The sequence below is a fragment of the Equus asinus genome, chromosome 1, assembly GCF_041296235.1.
Source record: "Equus asinus isolate D_3611 breed Donkey chromosome 1, EquAss-T2T_v2, whole genome shotgun sequence".
Taxonomy (NCBI): domain Eukaryota; kingdom Metazoa; phylum Chordata; class Mammalia; order Perissodactyla; family Equidae; genus Equus; species Equus asinus.
The window spans coordinates 194,138,244-194,165,288 of NC_091790.1; the positions used below are offsets into that span (position 1 = coordinate 194,138,244).

Consider the following 27,045-nt stretch of genomic DNA (forward strand, 5'->3'; position numbering starts at 1 on the left):
CTGCTGTCTGGAGTCCCATTGGTGGTGCTGGTGGATAGACTCAGATGTAGGTGGATGGACTCCACCCGGGTGACAGAGGTGGCCAGGGAGCTGTGGGTGGGTGGGTGCTGGGGCAGGGGAAGGAGTTCATGAAAAGGGGTTGGGGTGTTACCCAGGAGGCAGTAAGGAGGCCAGATTCCAGGAAAGGAGGGTGAGACTGATGGGTGGGGTGGGGGATGGCTGGAGGACAGTGGGGGAGCCAGGCGGAAGCTGAGCCAAGCAAAACGCTGAGTGAGGCTGACTGAGACGTGACAGTAGCTCTGCTCTCTCCCTTCCGCTAAAAATACCACTTCTCCAGACAGCCCTCCTCCCTGCACCCTCACCAGGCTGGGTCTGGCAGGGTCAGTGAAACGTGGGGCAGGGAAGGGCCTGACCTGGAAAGCTGGTCTGCCCCGGGGTCCAGGGGGCCTGCTCAGGGGCTCTATCTGAAAACAGGAACTGTGCCTCCTCGCCCCACAATCCCCTCATCCGCCCGGTCCCCCATCCCATGCAAGGAAAGCTGAGTCCCTGGGAAGTGACCTGGAGGGGAATCACAGGACAGGATGCAGGCTGCTGCCTCCTCACATGACCTCTTGGAGAGACCAGCAAAGCCCTGAAGGGAAGGGAGGGGGTTGTTGACAGGGGCAGCCAGACTGCTGAGACCCCACCCAGTTCTAAGGGCCCGTTTCTCCCTGAGAGGTGAAGGATGCTGTGGTTATGTCCTGGGAGCCATACAGATCTGGATTGATGCCCTGTTCTACCACTCACTAGCTGTACGGCTCTCAAGTTGCTCGATTTTTCAGGTAGGGGTCAAGACAGTACCTGTCTCAGAGAGTTGAGATAGATGCTTGGGAAAGAGTGCTGCACCTGACACCAAGGAGGTATTCAAGAAACAACTAGTATGACGACCTCTCCCTGTGCTTACAGACCAAGCTAGTGAAGATACAGTCACCATCAGGGGCTCTCTCCTCTGCAAAGGAAGCTCGGTTGTGCAAACCTGTCTGGAAAGGGCAGGTTGTGTTCCAGCTCCTGCTGTGCCCCATCCTCTCCCCACTGCCCAGGGCCCGGGTGCAGCTTGACCCTGAGTTGTAGGCTCTGAGGCTAACTGGTATCCTCCTGCTTCCCCACAGACCTGCGCAGGATGACGGCCGGCTTCATGGGCATGGCAGTGGCCATCATCCTCTTCGGCTGGATCATCGGCGTGCTGGGCTGCTGCTGGGACCGAGGCCTTATGCAGTATGTGGCAGGGCTTCTCTTCCTCATGGGAGGTAAGGCCGCAGGCTTTGGGGGTGGGGGTGGGGTGAATGGGTCCTTGTTACTGGGATTCTAGGAGAATGGCAAGGAGGCATGGGGACGAAGGCTGCCACTCTGGTATGGCTCTTCCCATTCACTCATCAAACATCTTTTTAGTTCCGCTTAGCCCCTCACCACTCACCACTGTGCCAGCTGCTGGAGATGCAAAGACTAATAAGGCATGGTCCTTACCCTTGGGGGTCTGACTGGCTGGTGTGGGAGAGACTGTGTGGCTATGGCATTGAGAGAGGTATGAGACCTGGAGTGAGCATGAACCCAGGAAACACTCAGGCATTTTATACATATGCTAGACTTGGGGGTGGGAAGGGCTGTTTGAGCAGTTTCCCCTTCAAAAACCTATCTTCATCCTTGATTTATGGGTCCTAATGCTGCTCTCTTTTCTACTTTAAAGATGGTGGGTCAGGGCTAGACCTCCCTCAGGGCGAGATCTGTCTCCCTTACTCTGTTACTGTCATGGCCAGAGAACCATGTGCCTCTTTTCTCCCTGAAGAGCTAGAGTGTGCTGTTTGGTCTCCTGGTTTGAGTCTCAGGCCAAAGCTGGAGCTAACCATTGGGTTTGCCCATCGCAGTCTACTCCTCAGAGAAAAGTGGGTGGATGAATGGTGTGGCACTAGGTGGAGGGGGACTGGGCTTGGACAGAGGGAATTAGAAATATTTGTGGGAAGAAAGGAAGTGAGTCCTACATACGGAAACAAACGCCAGTTAGGCTTTAGGCACCAGGAGCGTATGCCCAACTCGGGTCCCTTTGGTGAACAGCCTGATTCTAGGTTTCTGAGCAGAGATGGGAAGTGGAGGAATGAGTCAAGTTGAGAAAAGGGGTGGCTGTCCCTCTAGGTGTGCAGAGATCTCTGGGAGCTAGTGAGCTGTGGGTTGGGAGAGGAGGAGAAATGCAGGATTCGTCTGGGGGCCTGGCAGTTGGGTCCCACACCTGCAGTTAAGGCAGGGGCTGGGGGAGGGAGGGCACAGGTGACAGTTCCCACATCCCTCCTTCTGGTATCCTACAGAGACAGAGGCCCACCAAACCATCCCCGCTTATCTTTTCCACTGCTCGGCATCCTCCTCAGTGAAACTGGGGGCCAAAATTGGCCCAAGACTCCTGGACTCTGTTTTTGCAGCAGTGGAATCCTTTTTGTTTCCACTTTCCAATCAAAATCTTCCATGGACCCCGAAATGGAAAAAGATAAAGTGGAGTGGCTCTGTTTGTAGTGAGTGTTCTCTCTAAGACTCTTTTGGTTATCCAAAGACGGGCTCCAGTAAAATGGGGCTTTTCTAAAGCTCTAGAGAGGTCCCCCAGGAATCCAAGAAAAGCTGAGCAAACAGGCCTGGGGCGGAACAGGAATCCAGGAGTTCAGGAGCTGGCGCTCTTTCATCGCAGCTTCTTTCAAGGTGTTTGCAGCCCCATGCCCGTGTTCTCCTCTCTCCTGTCTCTCCAGCCCAGGCAACAGCTCACATCCTGCCCAGGTGCTAAGTCTCTAGGACACTTCAACTCTGACACCTTCCTTCTGGGCTGCTTCAGTCAGCTTCCAGAGAAAGAGAGAGAATGTGATTGGCCCACACTGCTGGTCAGACAATAAATGGGCCAGGACTGAGTGACCGTGGCTGGGCCAACAGCTGTGACTGGGGTGGGGTCACTGGGATACTTCCTGCTCACCTGAGACCTTGGGTGGGAACTCTCTCCCAGAAGGGGGTGTAGGCAGACAGTGAGGGGCAGGAGGGTGCCCGGAGACCTGTCCCCCGCTCACTGAGGGACCTCCCAGAGGCCTAGAGCTCTGGGGAAGACAGGCTGGAAGACCTTGGGCGTGATGAGGAATCTGAGGCCCCTCCCCACAGGGTCACTGAGTGAGAGCCTGGCTTGCCTTTTGCCTGGGTAGCGGTGCTCAATCAGCGCACATTTGAATCACCTGGAGAGCTTTTAACAAATACAGATGCAGGGGCCCCAGCCCAGACCAATCCAAGAAGAACCTCTGGGGGTGATCCTAATGTACAACCAAGGCTGAGAACTAGCACAATAGATGAGCTTTAAAGTTCTCTCCAGCCCTCAAGTGTTATGGTTCCAGGGATGAACCAGTTGGCCAAGACCTCTCACGGTTTGTTTTCTTTCTTCCCTGCATTCTCCCCAAGCCCTGCAGCAAGAGATGGGGAAGTGCTGTAACGGGGTTTCAATTATTGCTGTGGAGACCCATGCGAGCCCTGACCACTGAGGAGCCCAGCTAAATCTGCTCTTCTAGGACATGTACTCTGTTTTTTTAATGGGAAAACCATAGTTCACGATAAAATATTAGCATCAAGAAGAGCTTCCGGCAATTGCTGTTCTAAGAGCTATTTCTTACTGAGTGGGGCCCAGTCCCGGTTGGAGCAAAACCATCCCATCCACCCTGGAGTTTTGTTACCTGTGTTCACAGGTAGATCCCTACCCTCCTATAAGGCTGGAGAGAGAGGTGGTGTCCATACACCTCATGGGTACCATCAGGCCAGGCCCCAACAGGAGGGCAAGGAGGGCAAGGAGGGCAAAGCCACTAAGAGCTGATCTCTTGAACTGTGGTCTTTTTGGGAAAACAAAGCTCTTCGGGGTGGGAGGACTCTCCTCCTTCTCAAGTTAGTGTCCTCTCCAACTAGGCCAGACACAGCCATGGGAGGCCAGATGCCCAGAGCAGCTGCCGTCTGCTGACCCCCCGAATCTGGTTCAGTTAGGAGCTAGGGAGGGGCGGACTCAGGAACAGAAGCCGTGATTCTTCCATCCCCGCTCAGCGGAGAGAGCTAAACTGAGAGGCTGGGGTGTCAACCCTGAAATGGTGCCTTGACCTATAGTACCCTGGGTGCCAAAAAGAGACTTTTCAGCACCGACCCCTCCCAGAACCTGTCGTCTGGGAGTAGACCTTCTAGAGCTGACCTGTTGAAGAGCTTGGAGAGTCAGCTGTTTGTGATAGCCACCTCATGAGCACAGCAAAATAGTCTTTCAAACTACAAATATTTATGGCAAAGTGAGAGAAAAAGGCCTGCGGCCTTAGCTTTTACCCAGAGAGGATTTCAGCATCTGTAACTGAGCACAGACAGGTGCCCAGGTGGTTAGATTGGGTGACGAGTGAGAGCAGCTGGTGGGGACCATAGCAGTGCTCGGGAGCTGGCCAGGCACGGGCGTGGTGAGCGGGTAGAAAAGGAGGAGCTGGCAAGAGTGAAACAGGTAAATTTGGAGCCAAGAGTCCGAAGATGGAATTGCAGTTGACTTTAGATGAAACTACCTGGGCCAGAATAAAAATGGAAGAATTCTGTTAACAACCTTTTCTCTGTTCCAGTATGAAGGAAGATGGCTCACAGATTTAACTATTTCCCAGGTTAAAGAGAGGGCATCCCACAACTTGTGAAATAACTAGCAACAAATTGTTTAATTAACACTCAACTCAGAGGAAGCAATTAAGTAGGGCAGCTCTGACAGGCCAGGAGGCTGGGGGCGGTGGGTGGGATCCAGTTTCCCCTTTGGCAGGGCCTCCAGGGGAGAATCTAGCCCAGGCTGGCACAGCACTATTCAGGTCCCAGCAACTGCCACAGACAAGTGTCTTGAGTCATCAGTGGTATCCATCATAGGAACAGGATGACACAGAGAAAGACAGCATGGCGAAGGAGCGTGTGACTGCTATGGTTACTGGTTATTCACTCACTGGGTGAACCTCAGAGCTACCTCATGGACACAGATCTACAAGATAAGTGTGAACATCCAGCCCATGCCCATCTCCCTACCACCCCCGGGACCCCTCTCACACATCTTCCCACATTCTTAGAAGACTCCATCATCTCTGCCAATACCTGGGTCTAAGCCTCCCTGAGCTCTTGTTCAGGCTAATTCTGGAGCCTCCTATCCAGATGTCCTGACTCCACTCTGGCACCCAACAGTCAGTCCTTCACAAGGTAGTTAGCATAATTTTTTAAAAACTATAAATCAGATATGTCACTCATCCCTTATCAGTGCTCTAAATGCTTCCCGTTGAACTTAAAATCCAAATTCCTTACCCTTCTTTAGAAGCTGTCTTAGTCAGCTCGGGCTGCTAGAACAACATACCGGAAATTGGCTGCTTATAAACAACAGAAATTTATTTCTCGCAGTCCTGCAGTCTGGGAAGTCCAAGATCAAGGTGCCGGCAGATTCAGTGTCTAGTGAGAACCCACTTTCTGGTTCTCTGATGATGCTTTCTTGCTGTGTCCTCTTGTGGAGGAAAGGGTGAGGGCGTTCTCTGTGGCCTCTTTTTTAATGGCGTTAATACCATTCATGAGGGTGCCATTCTCATGACCTAATCACTTTCCAAAGGACCCTCCTCCTGCTACCATCACATTGGGGGGTTCGGATTTCAAACTATGAGTTTTAGGGGCACCCAAACATTTATTCCATAGCTGAAGCCCTGTGCAATCTAGCTCATACTTCCTCTGTCCCCTGCTGTCCTATATCTTCCCCTACACTCACGCCACTGCTCTTCTGTCCTAGAACACACGCAGTTGTACCTCAAGGCCCTGGCGCTGGCTGCTCCCTTTGCCCACAGCGCTTTCCCCTCCGGTATCTCCTGCTGGCTCCTGCTTCAGATTCAGATTCCAACTTAAAAGTCAGCCCCTCAGAGAGGGCTTCCTTGACCCCCTAATTTAATGAGACCATCCAGTCACTCTACATTTTAATTGATTTAATTTTCTGCAGCACACTCACTACTTTTTAAAATATTTGTTGTCGTTTTGTTTTTGGTTGGTTTTTCTGGCAGCTTAAAACAAACATTTATTATCTCACAGTTTGCATGGATCAGAACTCCAGGCACAACTTAACTGGGTTCTCTGCTCAGGGTCTCACGAAACTGAAATCAAGGTGTCAGCCAGGGCTGGGGGTCTCCTCTGAGGCTGAGGTCCTCTTCCAAGATCATGATGTTGGCAGACTTCATTTCCTTGCAGCTGTGGGACTCCGGAAGCTTGCTTATTCAAGACAGCGGGAGAGAGAGACATCGAACAGATAGTACAGAGAGTTCCCATATTACACCCTGCCTCTGCCCACAGTTTCCCCTATTATTAATATCCTATATTAGTATGGTACATCTGTTATAAATAATGAATAAATTCTGGTATATTATTCTCAACTAATGTCCATAGTTTACTCAGGTTCTCTTCGTTTTTACCTGATGTCCTTTTTTCTGGTCCAGGATGCCATCCAAGATCCCACATTGTAGCTAGTTGTCATGTCTCCTTGGGCTCATCTTGGCTGTGACAGTTTTTCAGACTTTCCCTGTTTTTGATGACCTCAACAGTTTTGAACCGTACTGATCATCCATATTGTAGGATGCCCCTCTGTTGGGACTTGTCTGACGTTTTTCTCATGATTAGATGGATTATGGGTTTTGGGCAGGAAGATTACAGAGCTGAAGTGCCATTTTCATCACATCATTTCAAGGGTACATCCTATCACTGTGATGTACGACTGCCGAAGTTGCCCCTGATCAGCTGGCTGAAGTAGTGTCTGTCAGGCTTCTTTGCTGTAAAGTTACTCTTTTTTCCCCTGTTTCTATCCCTTCCTCTTAGGCTCCCTCTCCTTTAGGATGGAGTATCTACGTAAGTTATTTGGAATTCTTCTACATGGGAGACTTGTCTCTTCTTCCCGATTTATTGATTTGTTCAATCATTTATTCTTATCAATGTGGATTCATGGATATTTATTTTTTACTTTGGGTTATAATCCAATACTATGTTTATTTTGTTGCTCTGGTTGTTCCAGCTTGGCCACTGGGAGCTCTTTTAATTGGCCTCTGTGCTCCTTTGACATACACCTACTAATGTGGGGTTTTGTTTGTTTTTTATTGTTGGTTTTTGTTTTTTTGATCACTTGCTTAGTTTTTGGCTCTAAAAGGTGTTCCAGGCCCATCTTGTATATTTCCTACCCCAGTACTAGAATCAGCCATTTCTCCAAGCAGCCCTGGTTCCTTTTATTGGAGAATGGTATTAGAAATCAAGATCTGGGGCAGCCGGCCCAGTGGCTTAGTGGTTAAGTTCATGTGCTCCACTTCAGTGGCCCAGGGTTCACAGGTTTGGATCCTGGGTGTGGACAGGCACACCACTCATCAAGCCATGCTGTGGTGGCATCCCACAGACAAAATAGAGGAAGATGGGAATAGATCTTAGCTCAGGGCTAATCTTCCTCACCAAAAAAAAGAAACCAAGATCTGGGCACTAAGTGTCTGCAATGTTTTTAACATTCTCTCCTTGTTCATTGCCTCTCTCTCCCACTTAGATGGAAGCTCCATGAGCTCCAGAACCTTGGCTGCCTGGTTCTCCAAGGAATCCTTGTGTTGGGAACAGTGTCTCACTCTCAAATATCTGCTGGATGCATGCATTGCTAAAGTGAATTATGTGTGACAGACAGAAAGTGTTTTATTTTGTCTCGATAGAGCAGCAATCCTTCAAGAAAGTGTCGTATCTTATCTTCTGTTCCTGGTTTGATCTTTTTCCCTTCCATAAGATTCCTTATCCTATTTTTATCTTTATCTGAACGGTCCTAGGGTTTATGTACGTCTGGTATAAAATGTCTCAAATTCCTTTTGGAAGTAGAGTATGAATTATACATGAATTTGTGAAGAGCTCTCTGTCTTTAATTTGGACGCCTAGAATGTTAGAAATGGAGGGGACCTAGACACCATCCAGTTTGACATCCTTGTGTTTCCAGATAAGAGTAGTTATGTCATTTGTCCTAGTCCACCCAGCTAGTGAGTGCCAGAACTGGAGCCAGAGCCCAGCCCATGACACCAGCCTGGACTCTTGCAGCCCATCTTGCTACCTCTGCCTTCAGCACTCCAGGTTGAAGGTTCCCATGGTCCCCTGTGCCACACACACATCTTCCCATACTAGCATGGCTCCAATTCCATGCTTCTAAGCAGGTACTAGTGTTCCCAGAATCTTGCTCCATTCCCTTTCTCTTCCTCTCTTCACAAAGCACAAAGGGGCATATGGAGGAGATGGTGGCCAGAATTGAAAGCACGGGTGGTAATGGGAAGAGGAAATCATTAAGGATCATTTCTCACCACCTGTGATCAGCATAACCTTTCCTACCTTCCCAGTCAGTCAGGGAGCAGAAAGAGAATGCCCTAAAGAAGCTCAAACTATCAGGGTTGAGTGATTGCAGTGATTTGCAAATCAGTGACGCCAAGTGGCTCCCCCTCTACCAGGCTCATCAGAGAGAAGCTCAGTGGTGCGATGAAGCCCCAGATACCCCTCTTATGATGGACAAAGACCTTGATAAAAGCCCAGCAATTCTGAAAACTTACAAGCCTAAAATGAAAAGTCCAAGGCATAGGTGTCTTGCCCTGAAGACTATCTCTTTTAAGCAGTGAAGTGATTTTAGAGACTCATGAAGTAGAACAACTTCCAGTCTTCCCCATCAGCCTCTCCCCACTGTCACTGCTAGCACCAGCCTACTTAGAAACCTGGCTAGGACTGTGTATCTGTAAGTCCAGGAGGCACTATGCCTCAAACTTCCTGATTCATGGGAAAGAGGAGGGAAACCATGTAAACCGGACATTCTGGGGAGGGAGAATCAATTCAGTAAGCCAATGACTTACCGTGATGCAAAGCTTATAAGAAAGCCTCAAAAAATGATGGCTGTTAGCGTTATATATACACCCTAAGTGAAGTCCATTCTAGTAGGCAGAGAAGTGTCCGTAATCTATCATGACCAATGAAGGGCATAAAACCCATGGACTTACCCTGCTAAACAGCTCTTTGTAGCTCACTAGTACATCACAACTCTTCTCCTGACGTTTTGTCTTACAATGTTTCATTCAAAATCCGAAGCAGAGATTCACAAACTACTTCACTCCCTGGAACATGTCTTGCCCTTTGGAAGGTGCGCTTTTGAATATTTATTAGAATTTGATAATTACATTCAAAACAAAGACATTTAGGGGAAGAGACACATTGTCAGGAGGATTAGGAAATAACATCCACACTTGCCTAATGTGGAATGAGTGGCCAGGATTAATCCCTCCAGCAAGCCAGGCAACAGAGGGCTTCATTTTCACCTTAGAGTTGGAACAGACCCCAAGGGAGTTACACTTTTGCCACCAAATGGGACCTGCCTCCCCATTTCAGCTTCGCTCTTTGGAGGAGAATAGGAAGCAGCCTTGGCCTTATAACCCAAATCTGGTCAATGAAGGCCATGTCAGAATGCCCTGTATAACCTGCCTGCCCAATCTCTCAAGAAAGCCACAGTGCTACATATTCTCTGCAGGAGGGGGATGCTTTGTCATTGAAGTTCCAGAGGGAAATGCTAAGACGGAACAGACCCTGGAAAGAGACGGAAAGGACTGTGGTTGGTGAAGACATCTTTGGGAAGAACCAACCCTCATCCCTTGGATGTCCCTGCCCACATTTGTCCATGAGCCACCTTCCATTCCCTGCCCCCTAACTGGGGGTTAAAGTCCTTGTTCAGGAAGTAGATTCATCCACCTAAAGGGAGAAATGTGGTCTTATCATGGCGAACTAGTCCAGGACCAGGAGCCTTAGACTACCCATGTGACGCTGGGAAAGTTACTAAACTGCCTTTCACATATTGTGCCAACTTTCTCATCTGTAAAAGAGGCCTAATGATTTAATAGTACCTACCTGAAGCATAGTTGTGAGAATTATAGAGTTAACCCATGTGAAAGGCTTAGGACAATGCCTGGCGTTGTTCTCAATAAATTTTTAGATATTATTTTAGTTACTGGGATACTTCTTTTTTTAATAATCAAGTTTAGTGACACTGCTTTGAGCAGCCCCATACTGTCACTACTACCACCATACAAAGTCACACATGCCATGGGTCCATAAAGATGAATCCACCTCAACAGATAATGTCTATCTGGCTAATCACCCCCCTACACATTCATTCATTCATGTTGTACTAATTCATATTATGTACCAGACACTGTTTAAGCACTTGGGATATAGTGCAGAATAGGATAAAGTCCTCATGGAGCTTACATTCTAGTTAGAGAGACAGAAAAAAAGCAACTACCATAAATATCAGATACGATCTCAGGTGATGAGAACTATGGATAAAAATAAAGCTGGGAGGGAGGTAACGATGGGGAGCATCGTCACAGATGAGGGGCAGTGGTGGGCACAGGAGGCCTCTCAGAGAGGGTAGCATTTGAACAGAGGCTTGAATGAAGGGAGGTAGTAGTCATAGGAAGACTTGGGACAGGATCAGTCCTTGCAAAAAGAGCAGTGAGTGTAAGGCCCCTGGGATGGGACTGAGACTGCCACCTCTGAAGAAGTTGAGCAAGAGGACGATTATGACAGGAGCAGAGTGGGATGGAGATATACCCCAAAGTGGGCAGATCATGGAGGGTCTTGGAGGCCACGGTGAGAGTTTGATTGACTGAAGGGCCATCAATCCTCATTCTGCCCTGCCTTCTCTCCATTTCACAGAAGGCCCTGGGGTTCTCCCCTCGGTGATCATTTGGATGATCATTTGATATTGTGTGACTTTTATCAGCGGTCTGGCTTCCTTCTGGGGTGCCTACAGTTGGAGTTTCTGCAACCTGCCATGCCCAGTTCCAGTGAGTGGGGGCATGATGTCAATACCTGGGGTGACCAGGTCAGGGTAAGGGGACTTGTGTTTGCCTCCTGAAGGTGTTGCAGTGCCACACACCTGGGAGCATCACCCCCCCGCAACCAGATCCAACTACATAATTTGTGGGACCCAGTGAAAAATGAAAACCTGGGACCCCTTATTCAAACATTATTAAGAATTTCAAGACAGTGACAGCAGAGCATTAAAGCAAGCACACAACTGCACTGGCCCCCGAAGCCTGCTCTGCCTCCAGCATCGTCCCACACTCTAGCTCCCGGATCCCCAGACATCACAGCTGTTTGCTGCAGGGTCTCCTGGAGATCTTGAGAAATCAGATCTTCCCTCTATTATGCATGCAGTTCTCCTTCTCCCTAACTCAGGCCAAGTCTGCTGTGCTTAAAATCACCCCTTGTCTTTGATTGAATAATTGCATAAAACATGTGTTCCTCTTTCCTTGAGTCAAAGCCGGCTCCCCAAATGTTGCCAATGCAACCTGCTAATAAGAGAAAGCTGAGTTTATTGCTTACTGCAATAAGAGAGAACACCACCTTGCAAAACTGGCAGGGTCTCAAAGTGGGGAAGGTCAGGTCAGAAGTGATTGAGAGTTGGAAGTTTGTTTAAAACCATTATTTCAATGCAGATATTTGGTTAAGATTGGGTGGGAATACAGATACCGTTCAGGATTGGTGGAAACAGCAAGATGAAGATTTTGAGGTGTAGGATTCAAAAAATCTTTGAGCACACACTGTTGATGCTTTCAATGGAAGAGCTGATGTGTCTTTTGGGGAAGTTTCTTAATGAAGAATCGACTCTCTTACCTGAGCAGGTCAGTCCCGGGAGTATAAAGGAGACAAGGAAATAGCAAAGTTAGGTTAACACAGACAGCGAGGCCTGGTTTTGGTTCTGTGTCTAGGCTGAGTGTAGGGTAGATGGTTTGATATCTCATTCAGGATGAATCATTTCTCCACAGCCTGGTGCCTTCCTGGATGGCCTGTTTCCTCTAACACAGACTGCTCAGACATGTGTGAACTATTGAGTGAATATAGTCCAGACTCAGGCTGGGACCCTGACACCCTAAGGTCTCCTCCTGCCATGGTGACAAGACCCCATCTTTCCTGGGGTGGAAGTATGACAACACTGCACTGAACTGGGGTCCCCTGCTTCCATACAATGGTCTTGAGTGGCAAGAGTGGGATAGGGAAAGGGCAGGCAGGAGAAGAGAGAGAGGGCAGGGTGGCTGGAAGACCATCTCCATTATTGAGGTGGTTGTTGAGGAAGAACAGATTTCTCCAAGAGCCCTTTTAGTGGAAACAGACCTAGAACATGGCAGTGGCTCCATAGTGCTTGATTACCATGGAAATTTAGGTAATTTTTAAAGCAACTTCAAAAGGTTCCTTCTCTGTGGCTCTTCAAGGATGTTCCTACAGAGGTGTGCAAGCTTCAGAGAAGGGGAACTTGTCAGGCAAGCTTCTGGTCCTTGAAACAAGTCATAAATCAAAGAAAAATGCTGTTCCTGAAGTAAATAGAGAGACCTCTCCTATTGTGCTTAAAGGCTGCTCCTGGGGAAACAATTAAGAAGGAGGAGCAAGTATAAGTGAGGAGGAAGTTCCTCTCTCCTGTCCTGGGGGCAGGGCTGAGGACAGGTGAGAAGTGGCACCAAAAATAGCCAGACCCAAGGATGGGGGGAGGGGGCTCTGCCCTCCAGAGGCTCCTTGTCACCCCCACTACTTGGATGACTGAGATGTACTATTCGTACAGGGCCTGGGGGACAGGATTGAAGCCAGAGTACCAGGTACCAGGGAAAACCAGCCCAGACCAGACACAGAGGGCCCCTGAAAGAGGCTGAGGGGGCATCACTAGTAGATAAGTTGGAATTAGGGCCCCAGCTCCCTGTGGGTGCTGGGAGCTGACTTAGAGAACTGGCCCAGATCAGAAAGCTGGGGAACAGGGCCAGGAAGCCCCTACAATGTACAGTCAGGTACACCTTTGGGCCCAGGACAGCACCCCTGCACCTCACTGTGGATGATGCCCCCTGTAGGTCGGGGTCAAGAGGAGCCTGGCAAGCCTGACCTGTTCAGCTGTTCACACTGTACAAGGGGACCAGCAATGGCCTTAAAGCCCAGGGGAGAATGATCCTGGGGAGGACTTACAGCGTTATGCTAGAGAGGGTATATGAAGGTGGCCCTGGCGGTATAGATGAAGTCTGCTCTTGTGGGCCCACCTATTCATTCTAACCAAACTTGGGCTTTTAGGACGGGTGGATAATGACTTGCATTTCATCCCCAAGTGTAAAATAATTGGAGAGTGAGGGCCTATGTAAAGCTGCTGTCCTCCCTGACATTCTGGAAGTCCCTTGATTTCAAATACACTTTGCTGTTCTCAGATCATGTCTCATACTGTGTGTCTTGATTTTGGAGTTTGGAAAATACACTCACCGTACTTAGAGAAGCCATCAAAAGATCAAGGATGTCCAAGATGTGGCTGTGAAACAGGCAAGGCCATCTGCACATTAGTGAACCGTTAGAACCTGCCCAATGCATGTTACTCATTAAGTAAACAACCTGTTAAGTACCTGCTAAGTACTAGGTACTGTGGAGGATAAAATAAAACTCATGCCTACCTTGGTGTTGCTTACAATCTTAGGGAGAAGTCAGACACCTAGAGCAATTAGTGGGATATATTAGCTGTTTTCCTTTTAATGACTGACACCTTTAAAATGCAAAATATTAAAACCAAAAGAATTCTGTGGCTGAATTTTCAGCAGTAAAGAGGACAAGGACATCTTCAATCTACCCACCTACCATTCTTGGGGAAGGAAGGTGCCGGTCACCAAAAAAAGGTAGAAAGGTGGCAACGATGGTTCAGGTAATGCTTTTCAGTTCATAGAGCTCCGAAGGGAGGGTAAGGTCTCATTTGACCTTCAAACCTCCTTTAAGAGGCAAGAGGAAGAGGCAGAGAGGGAGAAGGTAAGAGCTCACATTTTGAAGCATCTATGCTGTATCACTGTTCAAACATTTTTTCCTTTCGTCTCCCCAGCAGCCCTTAATGGGTGTCATTACTACCCTAATTTTGGATACAATGAACTAGGCCCAGAGAGCCTAGTTGAAACAAGCTTAGAGTCATGCAATTACGTAAATGGTGGAACCCTAATCAAAGGTCTTCAGACTAATCTCCAATCTTTCTTTTCTGTTCCTGGGGCCTGTGTGAGAAAACAAAGGATCCTGGGCAAGGCCACCTGGGGTAAGAAAGTAGCCTTGAGGACTTAACCTCCAAGGCACACACAGGCTTACTCAACAAGCATTTATTTACATCCATGAAGATGTTTGTTTGGTGGAAGAGGGATAAAGAAGGTACAAAGGGAGTCACTTGTACTGCCAAAGTGTTAACAACACCATTAGGTCCAGATGTGATGAAAGTCAACCCCAGAGTCAGCTTTGAATCAAAGTTCTATAACCTTAGGCACAGTTATCCTCGCTATACCTCAGTTTCACCATCTGTGAAGTAGCACCTGTCTGTAGAGTTGTTGTGAGAGTTCAGTGGGTTAAGGTGTGTAAAATGCTAAGAACCATGCCTGACACAAAATGAGCACTTCCTGTGTTTTCATTCATGTGTGCTCAGTTTTTTTCACTGGCTCTTCCCTTCTTATCCTGGCGCTTGCTTAGAGGGTTTAAGTACCTTGCCCAAGGTCACGTAGTTCCCAGACCAAGGATTCCAACTCAAATCTATGTGACACTGAAGCCTGGGTTTTTAATGATCATGGAGCACTCTCTCTCACATAATAATTAACCTGTTGACATATTCATAGTCCTCCAGCAGCTTTCACCTGATAGGAAAAGAGATGACCCCACACAGACATCATGGTAATGAAGGGTGTTGCTCTTGGTGTGACAGAAAAGATGAGGCTGATTCTGTTCAACGAATAATTCCTAAAGAAATAGGAAAATGAACCTCTTTGGCTGAGGGTCTTATATTTTCATATGCTGTGAGACAAAAGCAAAGCTTGGGGTTCATGTGGCAAAAAGAAATAATCCTTACTTATTACTTCTGCAGTTCAGCCCCAACTGACTTCACCTCTTAGTCTGGTTTCTGTTCCAGCCATGTCATGGAAGCTGCTTTCTTGGAGACCTGCGTACTCCTGGCTGCACCACCTGTCACCTGTCCTTGAACCTCCTCTTCCTGACCTCACTAGGATTTACCTCTCTCCATCTTTCCTGAAACTCTCATCTCTTGTTTTCCATGATAGCACGCTCATGGTTTTTCCTTTTCTGTCTTCTTTGCCCTACCTGTAAATGCGGGCTCCAACTTTCTTTCCTTTTTCCCTATAAACATGACCCCTTGTCAACAACACCCACCCTCACAGTGATAATTACCTCTGAACAGGTGAGTCTGGAACGTGTGTATGGAACAGCCTTTTCTGAGCTCCAGCCTCATGTTTTTAGTTGTTCACAAGATATGTACACCCTTCTGGAACCTCAAACATGCCTTGAACTAGACTCATCTTTTCTTTACATACATTACACATATGCTTTGTGTTTATTGCATATGTGCTAAACACCTGGCTTACTGTAGGTACCTGATCAATGTTAGCTTCTAGCCTTTCCCTTCCCCCAGTGAAATTAGCTTCTTTTCTTGACTTCCTCAACACATCAGTCTGTCAGTCACCTCTGAGTCATTTTTCACTTTTGTGGTTTCACTCACACTTTTCTATCAATTGTCAACATCTGTCAATATTTCCTTTGCACTATCCTTTGTGGCCCATTCATTTGTTTCTATTCCCTGAGTGCCATGGGGCCCTGAGTGCGATGGCAGTCATTTAGCCCTTGGTGGAAATCTTTATTCCACCATTTAGTTGCTGACCTCTGAGCCTCCGTTTTCTCACCTGTAAAATTGAAGTAGTGCTGCCTACCCTGTCGGTTTGTTTTGAAAATGAGAGGAGATAACATATAGGTAAAGCATCTAGCAGAGGATTAGAATTTCATAAAGGCTTGCTTCCATACTTTCCACTAAACTCAACCTTTACACCACACTGTCTTCCTAACATACACTCATCACTATGCCATTTTTCTGATGAAAAACACTGAGTTCCATGTTGTTTACAGAATAAAGGCCAATGTCCCCAGCCTGGAGTCTGACATCAGCCACAATCTTGTCTGAGACTCACCTTCAGCCACACATCCTGTGCTCCCTCCAGACTACTTGTCTGCCTCCATGCCACCTTTCTCTGCCTATGTTTTCCTCAAGGTTCAACTTAGAGTCAGCATCTTCCAGGAACCTTTTTGAATCATCTTAATTAAAACCAGGCTCTTCTGAACTCAGAGATCACTTTGTACCATTTTTATGGCACTTACTCATTACGAGTATCTTGGAGAGTGGAAATCTAGTTCATTTTCTATCTCTCCTCAGAGTCAAAGCCTAGATGGTGGCAGGGGGCCTCTTCTCTGTTGGCTACTCCAGTTGTTATTTTGCTCTTCATTTTAAACGTGAATATGGTTTATGGTAACTTTGACTTATTGGACTTGGGCCCTTTCTGCTAAAGTTACATAAATTAAAGTCAGTACCGTCTTCCTCCAACAGTCTTTCAAATATTTGGAGACAGCCTGTCACACTTCTTAATTATCTGCTTTGCAAATTAAGTTCAATTCACTAAACATTGATTGACTGCCTACTATATGCTAGGCATTGTGCTAGCACCCAGGACACACAAATAAGAACGTGTTTGGTCTCTGTCCTTAAGGGCCAGCCAGGAAAGCGGTGGAGGCAGAGATTGGTGCCGTAACAGGGGACTGAGGGTGTACAGAGAAAGGGAGCCTCTCTCTGCTAGGGAGTCAGGTGCAGCCTCACAGGGGAGCTAATGATTGAGGCTGAAGGAAGAATCAGTCAACTTGCCCAGTTCTTATCATTGCCCCTCAAAGGGCTTTTAACATCCATCTATCAAATGAAACTGCTCCTATACTTAGAGTTGGCCACTTTTCAGAAGCAGCATGCCAAGTCTTTATTTATTCATTCTAGTTTAGGATTTCACATGCAATTAATACATTTCTGTTTTTGTATCTCTCTATGTAACTAAACCCTGCTGTAAATGAAACAAAAAAATCCATTTTATCTAAAAAAAAATGCTTAAGTAGCTTTACATAAAGTTAAAATGTAAATTTAGTATGATATTTGACCTCCTAATTTTGGCCCTGGGGAGAAAGGAATGCCAACAGCTATGTCCTTCCTACTGCCCCCCTAACAAAACCTAGGGATCTCTTCTTAAAGTTTCCACCACACTCGCAGGCTACAATTTATTTAAAATAATAATGAGTTAATTAAAATACCCCCTCTGGCTCAGCTCTTAATATTTTAGATAAGTTCCATTGAAATCGCATTTCCCAGAAGCCTCTGGGTCACAGCTTTTAAGGTCCTGTAGCGAGTGTGGCCAAGGGAAAGTTGAACGGCCTTCTCTCCTTACCTCAGCATTCCCATTGGGACCCATAAAGTAGAACCTTCTCTCTGCTCTTTATTGGGGATACCAACTCCACCTTTTAAGGCCCTACTTGCCAAGGGAGAAGAGGTGACTGACTTCTCTGATTCGTGAGGTTGGGAGAGGAGGCCAAGCTCGTGAGGCCCAGCACCATCTGGGTCCTCTACCCTTGCCCACTGCTCCATGTGGCCAGCATTCCCAGGGTGAAGGCCCAAGGCCCATGCTGGTATCAGAAGGCCAGTATGGAGGCCTATTTTTCTTTCTTTCTCTGGCCCACCAGTGTAAGTTAACACTTCTTGGGTGAGTGTGTATCTGCTCCACAAACCTAAACATTCCCTTAGGCAGGTCATCCTAAATGTCAGCCTAGGGGGAAAGTATTAGTGCACTTGATTGTGGCCAGGGGTGAAGCCACAGTTGCCATGCTAGTTTTATCAGTAATAAAGCTGATAGTTATTGCCCTACCTCGTTTCTGTGGCTCTTCTCGCTAGAGTTTGAATTCAGAAAACAAAGAGCAGTAATTTTCATTCCCCAAATCTCCAAGAGAAAAGAGGAGCTACAAGGGTTCCTATGTAGAGACCCATTCATGAGCCAGTAGGATTGGGGGCAGGAGCTGGCAGGAGATGGGGACCCTTTTGATAGCCGGGAATCCATACTGAGCTCCTTTGGGTCCTCTTCTGGCCACCAGCTTACTCTATCCACTGGGTTTAGTTTCTGGCCTGTTGGGAAGCTACAAAAAGTCTTACTGAAAGAGAGTTAATGTTCTGATCTTGATTCCTTTTCTTTTTTAACCTCTCCATCCTACCCCTCATAGAAAACCCATGTCCCTCCACAGGAACTCACCCATCTACCTGACAAAAATAAGGAGTGAAGCTGTGCACAGCTTGTGATAGATTTTCCTAGCTCTCTGAAGAAGTCAGCACCAAGATTTTATTAACTGAGCCATGAGTCTGAGAAGCACGAGAACCTCCTCAGGGCCACATTTGATAATGATAGGGCCTCTTCTCCCAAGCTCATCATCTCGTTGACAAATATTTAAACACCACTGTGCATAGGACCCTATTTGGAAAGGAAAAAGAGCTTCTCTACTTACATTGCTTACAGTCCAGCTCCAGAGACAATATACATGCAAGAGAAATAGCTGTAATGAGAGATGACATAACAAGTGGTGAAAGCATGGATTTGGATCCTGGTACCCCTACTTACTAGCTATGTGACCTTGGGCAATTTACTTAAGCTCTCTGTGCCTTGCTTTCCTCATCTAAACCTCATAAGATTACTTTGAGGATTAAAGAGTTAACACTTCTAAAGCACTTGAAACAATGCCTATCACATTATAAATATTATATAACAGTGTTTGATCCATATAATGTTATATATGTGTTCAGTGACCCAGCAATGAGGTGACAGCATGCAAAAATCACTTGAGTACAGGTTTTGATCTCAAAGAAAGGCCAGACCATGGTGACAAATGTGCCAGGAATATGGAAACATAAACCAAACCAGGTGGCAGGCTCGCCTGATCTTCTGGCTACCACCCCAAGCCTCTTCCTCTACTAATTAACATGGCATTGGCTCAGATCAGATAGGGCAAAAGCCAGAGAGATTTCTTTCAGGAGCCAATTTCTTCCAGACACTTAAACAGCTGGGTCCCAATCCTTCCACATTTAAAATCGAGGCAATTTAGAGCTGAGCCTCATATGCACATTGGTGTTGAATAATGGCATCTAATGGTCTCATCCACCAGCCCTTCTGTGCATGTCAAGAGGTGAGAAGCAGTATCTGCTCTCCAAGTGGTTCATGTTTGACAAAATAAGTGAAAATCAGTCCTAGAGCAATTCAGAGAGAATGGCACTTTCTTATCCCCAATACCTAGAGTCATAGGATCACTTAAGTGGAAGGACCTTAGAGATCTTCTCCTACTCTCTGTATTTTATGGTTGGAGGGATCATGGCTCAGAGAGAAGAGGTGATTTGCCCACTTCATGGGCAGGGATGGCACCAAGAACCTGGATTTCCTGATTCTTGGTGGAGTTCTCTTTCTACTAAGCCATATCCCCACTGGTTGCAGCTCTCCTACCAGGAAGCTGGTCCAGGCTGACTTGGTGCACCTCTGGGCCAGGAGAGCCTTTTGACTACCAAGACAGGAATTCAAATGAGATGATAGATCTACTTGTACTGGGCTTCATATTCGCCCTGGGGGATGATATGGCTTTCTTTGCAAAAGGCTTGCATGCTACCTAGGAAGATGAATGACCAGAGCAGCCAGAAAGCTGTAGTGTCAGAGATTTTGTATTACTTCAAAACTGTCCCCAGCAAGAAACTCAGCGCAAGATTGCCCTCTGCCTTAGAGGTTCTCAAACTTTGCTCCATGGACCACCATCATTCACCAGAAAGAGTTGGCCTAGAAAGAGAAGGAGAAAAAAAGCAGAGGCAGGAATATGGCATGCTCTAAGTGGCTTTACTCTTGGAAGCTCACCATTCACAGCTTGAGAATGTTCCTTTCTGCACAGCAGTAGATGCCACTCTCAGTTTAGTTGAGAAGCCAGTTGGATCTCACTAACTCTCAGCTCTGAAGCAAGGCCCAGATGGATAGGAAGATACAAAGATTCACATTCAGAAAGATGGGATGCTGCACTCTTGATTCATTTTCTTTCTAGAACTTTCTTTCCTGCTGTATTTAGAAAGCACATGGGTCACTGCAGACCACCCACCTCAGATCTTCTCAACATTTTATTCCATGAAGCATGAAATATCCAAGGTCAGGTGGGCAAAGGTGGAGTGGGCCAATGATTGCTTCCCCTGGGAGATATTTTTTTTTAATGGTGCCGTGGAAGCAAGTAATGGATGGTGCTCAGATGTTTCTACAATCAATAGTTTGAGGCAGTACAGTAAAATCACATATTTACTCTGTCACTTATGGTTTGAGACCTTCAGCAAATAATTTAATTTGGGTTACTATGCAAATTATGTAATTTATGTGCTGTTGTTTTGTGCCAATCTCAGCCTATCGATAACAGCTAGAAAGGCTGGTGGGCACTCACCTGGACCCTGGTGAGCTTCCCCAACATCTCCCCTTTCCAAACCAATGTTACCACTGGATCACCCCTTTTTATTCTTATTATCATTGCAAGATGCCCTTCAGCATTAACCATTAGGAAGCATAGAAGAAAAAAAGAGTTTATTACTTCCAGGCCTTGGAACATATAAGGCACACGTGGGACCACGCAGTGAGGTCTCAGGTAGAGAGAGAAAGAGCACAGGCCTGGGGTTCTGCTTTTATTGGGTTGAGGGTGAGCATTTAGGCTTTCATGGGCTCACTCCGTATTTATGAATTTAAAACCTAAGAGTGTGAATCTAAAGCATGGGAAGAGAGAAAAAGAAAAAAAAAAAAAACCAAACAAGCGGCTAAATGGCCAGTTATCTAAATCAACTAGGATTTTGAAAACAAAGGAGCCTCAGGGTAGGGGGTGGAGAGGCACATTCTGGCTTTTTATCTAGTCCTGTGGCTGGTAATGTGTTTATTTGAGATAGCCTTTGTTGAAGTGGATGCCTCTATGAAGTGAATGCCTCAGCAATCACAGCTTAAGTCAGGCACTTGTATTACAAAAAGAACAGCCAACTGTCAGGGCTTACTGGAGAGCTGTATGTATATTAATACGTATACCCGTGTATGTATATAATTTGCATATATATGTAATCTCACAGCAACCTCAAGAGGTACAGAGGATTTAAAAACTGAGACTTGGCTTGAGTCTAGTGTCTATGTCTGAGTTAATCATTGTGATCACAGAATGGCTTCCCAGGAGAAAGAATGGTGGTGTTATTTTAACAAAAGAAGAAAGAAGGGAAAGTGTACCGTGTAGGTTAAAAATAATAAACATATAGTTCTCTCAATCCGCTATATAGAAGGTATTTAATAAATGAGTATGGGATAACTCTAAATGCTGCCTCCATATTCCAGAGGAGCCAGAGTCAGAACCTCTGCAGCACTTATTAAAGGTCTCCAACTCATGTTATGTAGCAATTTCCAACACTTCGCTTAGGGCTAGTTCCTTTTACCCATCCTGGCTGAGCCGCAGGCCTTACAAGATCCTTCATAAACCCACCAATGTCATAGTGTAACCCCCACTGGGCACTGTAACCTCTCTGAGCCCAAAGATAAGTTCCATTACCAAGGAGAGTCTGTCTCAGAAGTGTGTTCTGAGATCTTCCAGGTTCCATGGTTCTGGTTCCAACAAAGTCCACAGAATGAAGAGACCTGAATGAGCACTTTCTCTGGTTTCTGTTGAGAGCAATTGCTTCCCGGTGTAGCATTTACCCTGGGATGGGGCTTGGGAGAATGGAGGGGATGATGGAGATGAAAACGGCAACCATATTTTTTCTTGTCTTCCAGAACAATTTTTTTTCACCCTCACTTAAAGCTTTCCATTTCTAATATTATGCCTTACATATAGGAAGCAATTTTAACTTCTCTAAGCCTTTTCACATTTATTGTTATCGCTCTTCAAAATAATTCTGCAGAGAGGGTATTATTCTGATGCCGAACTTCCGTAAAAATAAAAATGCTTCCTGAAATCCAAGGTACCCATTGAAACACAAGGTAGGCGTGTACATGCGTGGGCGCGCGTGCAGGTGTGCACACACACACACAATCACCTTAGCAACCACAAAACGATTTAGGAGGAGGAAAGGAGCATGTGAGAACCAGGCATGGCGTATACTTCAGTCTCTTCTAGGTTTCAAAGTCCATATTTTCACTTAAAATCTCTGTAGCCTAGAAATTCCATTTCTTCTAGTGATGAGATTTAATGTTCAGTGCTGTATATAATATGAAAGGAGTCATCACTACCATACCAGTTCTGGAGAAAGCTACAGCCTAGCTGAACACAAACTAAAACCGAGAACAAAAGCAGGTCCCTATAATTAATTGCCAGGTTGTCTGTTCCAGACTATGAAAGTTATTGGGATTCAGAAAAAGTGTGGATTATCCTGTGCTGGCCATGCTCAGAGAAGGTTTCTTGGCAGACTCAGGACTTGGATTGGACCATAAAGGATAACTGCAAGGATAGCTACAAGGAGTCTGTGTAGACTGAGTGGAGGATGGAAATGTCAGACTCCAGTCAAGGAGACTACACAGTGGTGCTCTAACCTTAGTAAATTCCCACCATAACAAACACTTTGAACATCCACCAATGCCCTCTTCTGTTTGCTCAGCACTGTAGATGTTTTCCCAAGTTTGTAAAGGCTCTGTCTTCAGTATGGAGGCCACCGGGGCCATTGATCTTGTGATCAAATCTAAAAACACACCCAAGAGAATAAATGGATTGCTGGGTATTGAGTGGGAGTAAGCATAGATAGGTAGGTGAAGGAGACTAAATGGAGCAGAAAACCACAAGACGCCCAGCAGCTGTTGTAAATAGCTATGTTTAGATGCTTGTTTTAGCTACAGGGTGGCCATAAAGTCTTGAAACATAGTCTCGTCTTATGTACTGTAATGTATGTTAATAAGCCAATTATTATGTATTCACCTGTAGTATTAGATTGCTAGGGCTGCCAAAACAAAATACCACAGACTGGGTGGCTTACACAAGAGAATTTATTTTCTCGTGGTTCTAGAGGCTGGAAGTCCAAGATCAATATGTTGGCAGGGTTGTGTCCTCTGAGGCCTCTCTCCTTGGCTTGCAGATGGCCACACTCTTGCTGCCTCTTCCTGTGGTCTTTCCTCAGTCTGGTGCCTCTTTTTATATCCTAATCACCTCTTCTTATAAAAACCCCAGCCAGATTGGATTAGAGCTCACCCTAACAGCCTCGTTTTAAACTAAGTTACTTCTTTAACAGCCCTATCTCTAAATATGTCACATTCTGAGGCACTGGGGGTCAGGGCTTCAACGTATGAATCTTTCGAGGATACAATCCAGTCCATGACACCTGTGTTTCCAGATTTGGTGGCCACCCTGTAGGTATGTAAAAACCAAGGAATGGGGTCCAGCCCAGTGGTGTAGTGGTTAAGTTTGCCCACTCCACTCCAAGGGTTTGTGGTTTGGATCCCAGGTGCAGATCTACACACCACTCATCAAGCCATGCTGGGGTGGCGTCTCACATGCAAAATAGAGGAAGATTGGCACACATGTTAGCTCAGGGCCAAACTTCCTCACCAAAAAAAAATGTAAAAACCCAAAAAGCCAAGGGATAAGACTCCAGGTTGTCTGAAAGGAATGTAGAAGCATTCTCTTTAAAACCAATGCCAACCTATATGAATGGGTCAGTCCCTTTCATGGCTTGAGTTGAGGATGTTGCATTGCTGTGGCATAATCATGTCCAGACATAGAGCAGCTCTGTAGCGTGCAGACACAGCCTCGGGAATACAAACACTGCTTGCCCTGGGAGTGTGGCGGCACTCGCAGTGTCTCTACCTAGCACATTTGCAGACTTTGCAGAATGATGGATGATTTTGTCCTAACTCAAGACCCCATCCCTTGCAGTGTGTTCTCCTCTGGAGCCCATCACCACCTCCTGCCTCATCCCAGTGAACCCCTAAGGCACCTTAGATGTGAAATCCCATGTGACCTGCCTGTTGGCTGCCGCTGATGCAATAGTGTATAATTCAACAGTAATTTATATTCCATGCAGGTCTGAGCAAAGCTATAAAGTGCTCTTGAGAGCTGAATGCTCCTGAGGCATTGAATCTAAGCAAAAGAAGGGTTTAGTGCACATCAGCTTCCTGGGATGCATAAACCACTGTGGGAGGAGGAGGATCCTTGTTCTGTTTGCTGATTTGCTTCTTGAGGGTTTAAATATCCAAGAGGGGCTGAAGGGGGCGTGTCTTAGGGAGGACTTGGGCTGCTTCTTCTCAGGCATCCCTGATACACATGTCCACAAGGGCGCTTCTGCAGCCACCGCTTGGCAGCAACCTGCTGGGTCGGGTCAGACAGAGACCCCCTGGCCACATAGCAACAAGACAACATGCCAGGGTTAGGGACACACAGACGTCGTTCCTCATTCCCAGGAGCAAAAATGTCACGCAGATGGATTTCCGGCCCTAGAAAGCTGCGGTAATTATTCTCCATTGAAGTTTTGGGCACGACTTGGTGGCATAAGGAACAGCTATTTGGGAACACGCCTTTGCACACAATATGTAGCTGCCCTGGATTCCTGTGAGAACCTTCACGAGGGCCTCGTTTCCTAGGCAATGGCTTCTTGAATTAGTAAGAGCATTTCTGTTACCTAGCCTGAGGCCTCAGTTTTGATGCTGTTTCTCCACAGGGTCCACTGCTGCGGCATTACTGCCGTGGCTTCTCTGACAGTCCCTGAAGGAGCGGAGACACATGTTCTGCCCTCCCCTTCCTGTGTACGCTAGTACAGCAGCAAGCACACGGGAGGCCCCATCTCGTCCGCCTCACACACCTGCGATCAGTGCTCAGAAGTGGGCTGAGCAGGGAGTTAGCATCACAGCTCTGAATATCAGCTTAAAAATATCTTGGTAATTAACCTTTAGGGTGGTCCTGGGATAGAACCATTATTGGGTTGCTGATTAAATGTTCCCTGGTGGCATTTCAGGGTTGCAAAAGAATTAGCTGCTCCAAAACAATGCTCTCCTGGCCTGGCATTTCTTAACATTAGCAACACATTCAAGGAATCCAGGTTTCTGTGCTTCTACTGGGTTAGGGCATCATGTTTTCTGTAACTTACAAGCAGGGATTATTTTATAGTCATTGCAGTATCGCCGATGGCACTAGAGTGGAGCATAGGACCGTGAGGAAGTGTGTAGGAAGGGTGCCTAATGGGTCCCACTTAGCCCAGGACTTTCCAGTTTTAGGACTGAAAGTCCCACTTTCCCGGGGACACGCGCCCAACTCCCAGGGAAACTGGGATGGTTGCTCACCCTACTAGGGAAGCAAGACTTTGAAAGAATAAAAGAAGCCAGGAAGTCAAGGGAATTTGGGCTGAGGGGGAAGCCCTGGGAATCCGCGTAGCCAGAGAATACCTTGAACATACTGTGTCTCTGGGAATTACAGCATATATGCTATCACATAACATCGTATAATCATATGAATCAGTCAGTACTGGTGGGAGTTTAAGTCAGAGGAGAGGGTGAGGTTGCCAGACGGAGGGTGGAATGTGGGGTGAGAGGAAGCCCAACTCTGAAAAAACGAAAGGATGATGAGAAGGCCCACAGGACACAGAGAGGGATATCTAGAGAGATGGGGCCAAGCCTGGATTGAGGGGCAGCTTGGAAACTGAGGGAAGAGATATCCAAGCAGGGGGAAGTTGTCAAACAGCCAAGAAACTAAAACTAGAATCTAATATTTGGCAACCAGAGAAACATTAATTAGAAATGGCAGCAATGTGAAGAAAGTGGATGAAGAAGCTATATTTGTTGTTGGAACCAGGAATTGGCAGTCTGGGCTCAAAAACGGTTTCCTCTCTCGCCCTCCCTCAAGCTTCAGCTGTGCCTGGAGTGGAGGGGCCAGAGGGGGGGCGATGGAGGTGGGCAGCAATCCTGGAACACCACACTGCCCTCACCTCTTCCAGCCAGGTGCTGACAGGACACGCAGGCAGCAGTGGCCAGAGTAGGGCCAGAGGTTGCTAGGTGACAATTGTGTGTGATTCCTAAAAGAGTTCCAGGTGGGGATGGTCATCAAAGGAAGCAGGTACTGTGTTTGAACAGTCAAAAAGAAGCATTTGTGTTTACATAGTTTGTTGCACCTATTGGCTATGCCTTCCCACTCATACCTGGAGTTTGCAAACAGGGACATAGAGGGACCTATAGGACACTGTACCCTCTACACTGCTGGGTCTTATTAGCACAAGCTCTCAGGTTGCAGCTACGTGGGGTGGTACCATCTCATCTAACTGGACTTCCTGAGCTCTGAGTCCATGTTAGCCAGAGTCCTGGCACAGAAAGGGTAATTAGATTTACTTTCTCATTCCAACCAGCTGCAACTGACTGGTTGGGGCTCGCTGCCTGGAGGGTTGGGCTGAGTAGGAGTCTGAGGCCCCTTCCAGGACCAGCAGGAATGAGGGTTGAGATTGATTAGTTATTTCTGCCAAGCACATGGACCTGCAACTAATAGAACAGCCATTGGACTTCACTGTCCAAAGCCTAGTTCCTATAAGGACATGCTATGAAGTCCCCTTGTGAATGGACAAGGCTAGTCGTTTTCAAAAATCTTTAAATCACTGGGATCCTTTCTTCAAGTGAAATTTCGTATGGAAACTGATCAAAACAGGGCTATTCTGGCCAAAGAGAGGAGAGAAGGCTGGAAGTCTCTTCTACTCCCTCTCCTTTTCCCAGTGGCAGCCCCTGAGACACCCCCATGGAACATGGTTTGAAAACCACTGGAGGAGGGGCTACTTTAGAAGAGGGCCAGAAAGGATCTCTTGGAGAGGATGGCATTTAAGTTGAGATCCAAGAAGATCTCAAGAAGGAGGCCATTTTAGGCAAGGGAACAGCAAGTGCAAAGGCCCTTGGGTGAGTACAAGCTTAGCTAGTTTGAGACACAGAATGCTTTCTCCTGTTGTTAGAGTATAGGGAGTATGGGGGTCAAGGTGAGAAATGAGGTCAGATAGGTAGGAAGCATCCATTCAGCTAAGGCCATACAGGCAGGGTAAGGAGTTGGGTTTGATTCTGAGTGTGATAGGAAGTTATTGGAGGGTTTTAAATTTTTAAAAATATCTCT

At 46.7% G+C, this 27,045-nt stretch overlaps 1 protein-coding gene across 2 annotated transcripts in view; it reads left to right on the forward strand.

Moving 5' to 3' along the window:
* TMEM178B (transmembrane protein 178B) overlaps nt 1-27,045 on the forward strand; it is a 328,552-nt gene that overhangs the window by 297,133 nt on the left and 4,374 nt on the right. The window contains exons 3-4 of one of the 2 annotated variants that reach the window (XM_044773531.2): nt 1,149-1,286; nt 7,583-7,924. In XM_044773531.2, coding sequence (XP_044629466.1) covers nt 1,149-1,286; nt 7,583-7,707 — 263 coding nt within the window. In that variant the 3' untranslated portion in view covers nt 7,708-7,924. Of the gene's footprint in view, nt 1-1,148; nt 1,287-7,582; nt 7,925-27,045 lie in introns of those variants that run through there. The other variant, XM_044773488.2, reaches the window with a different exon arrangement.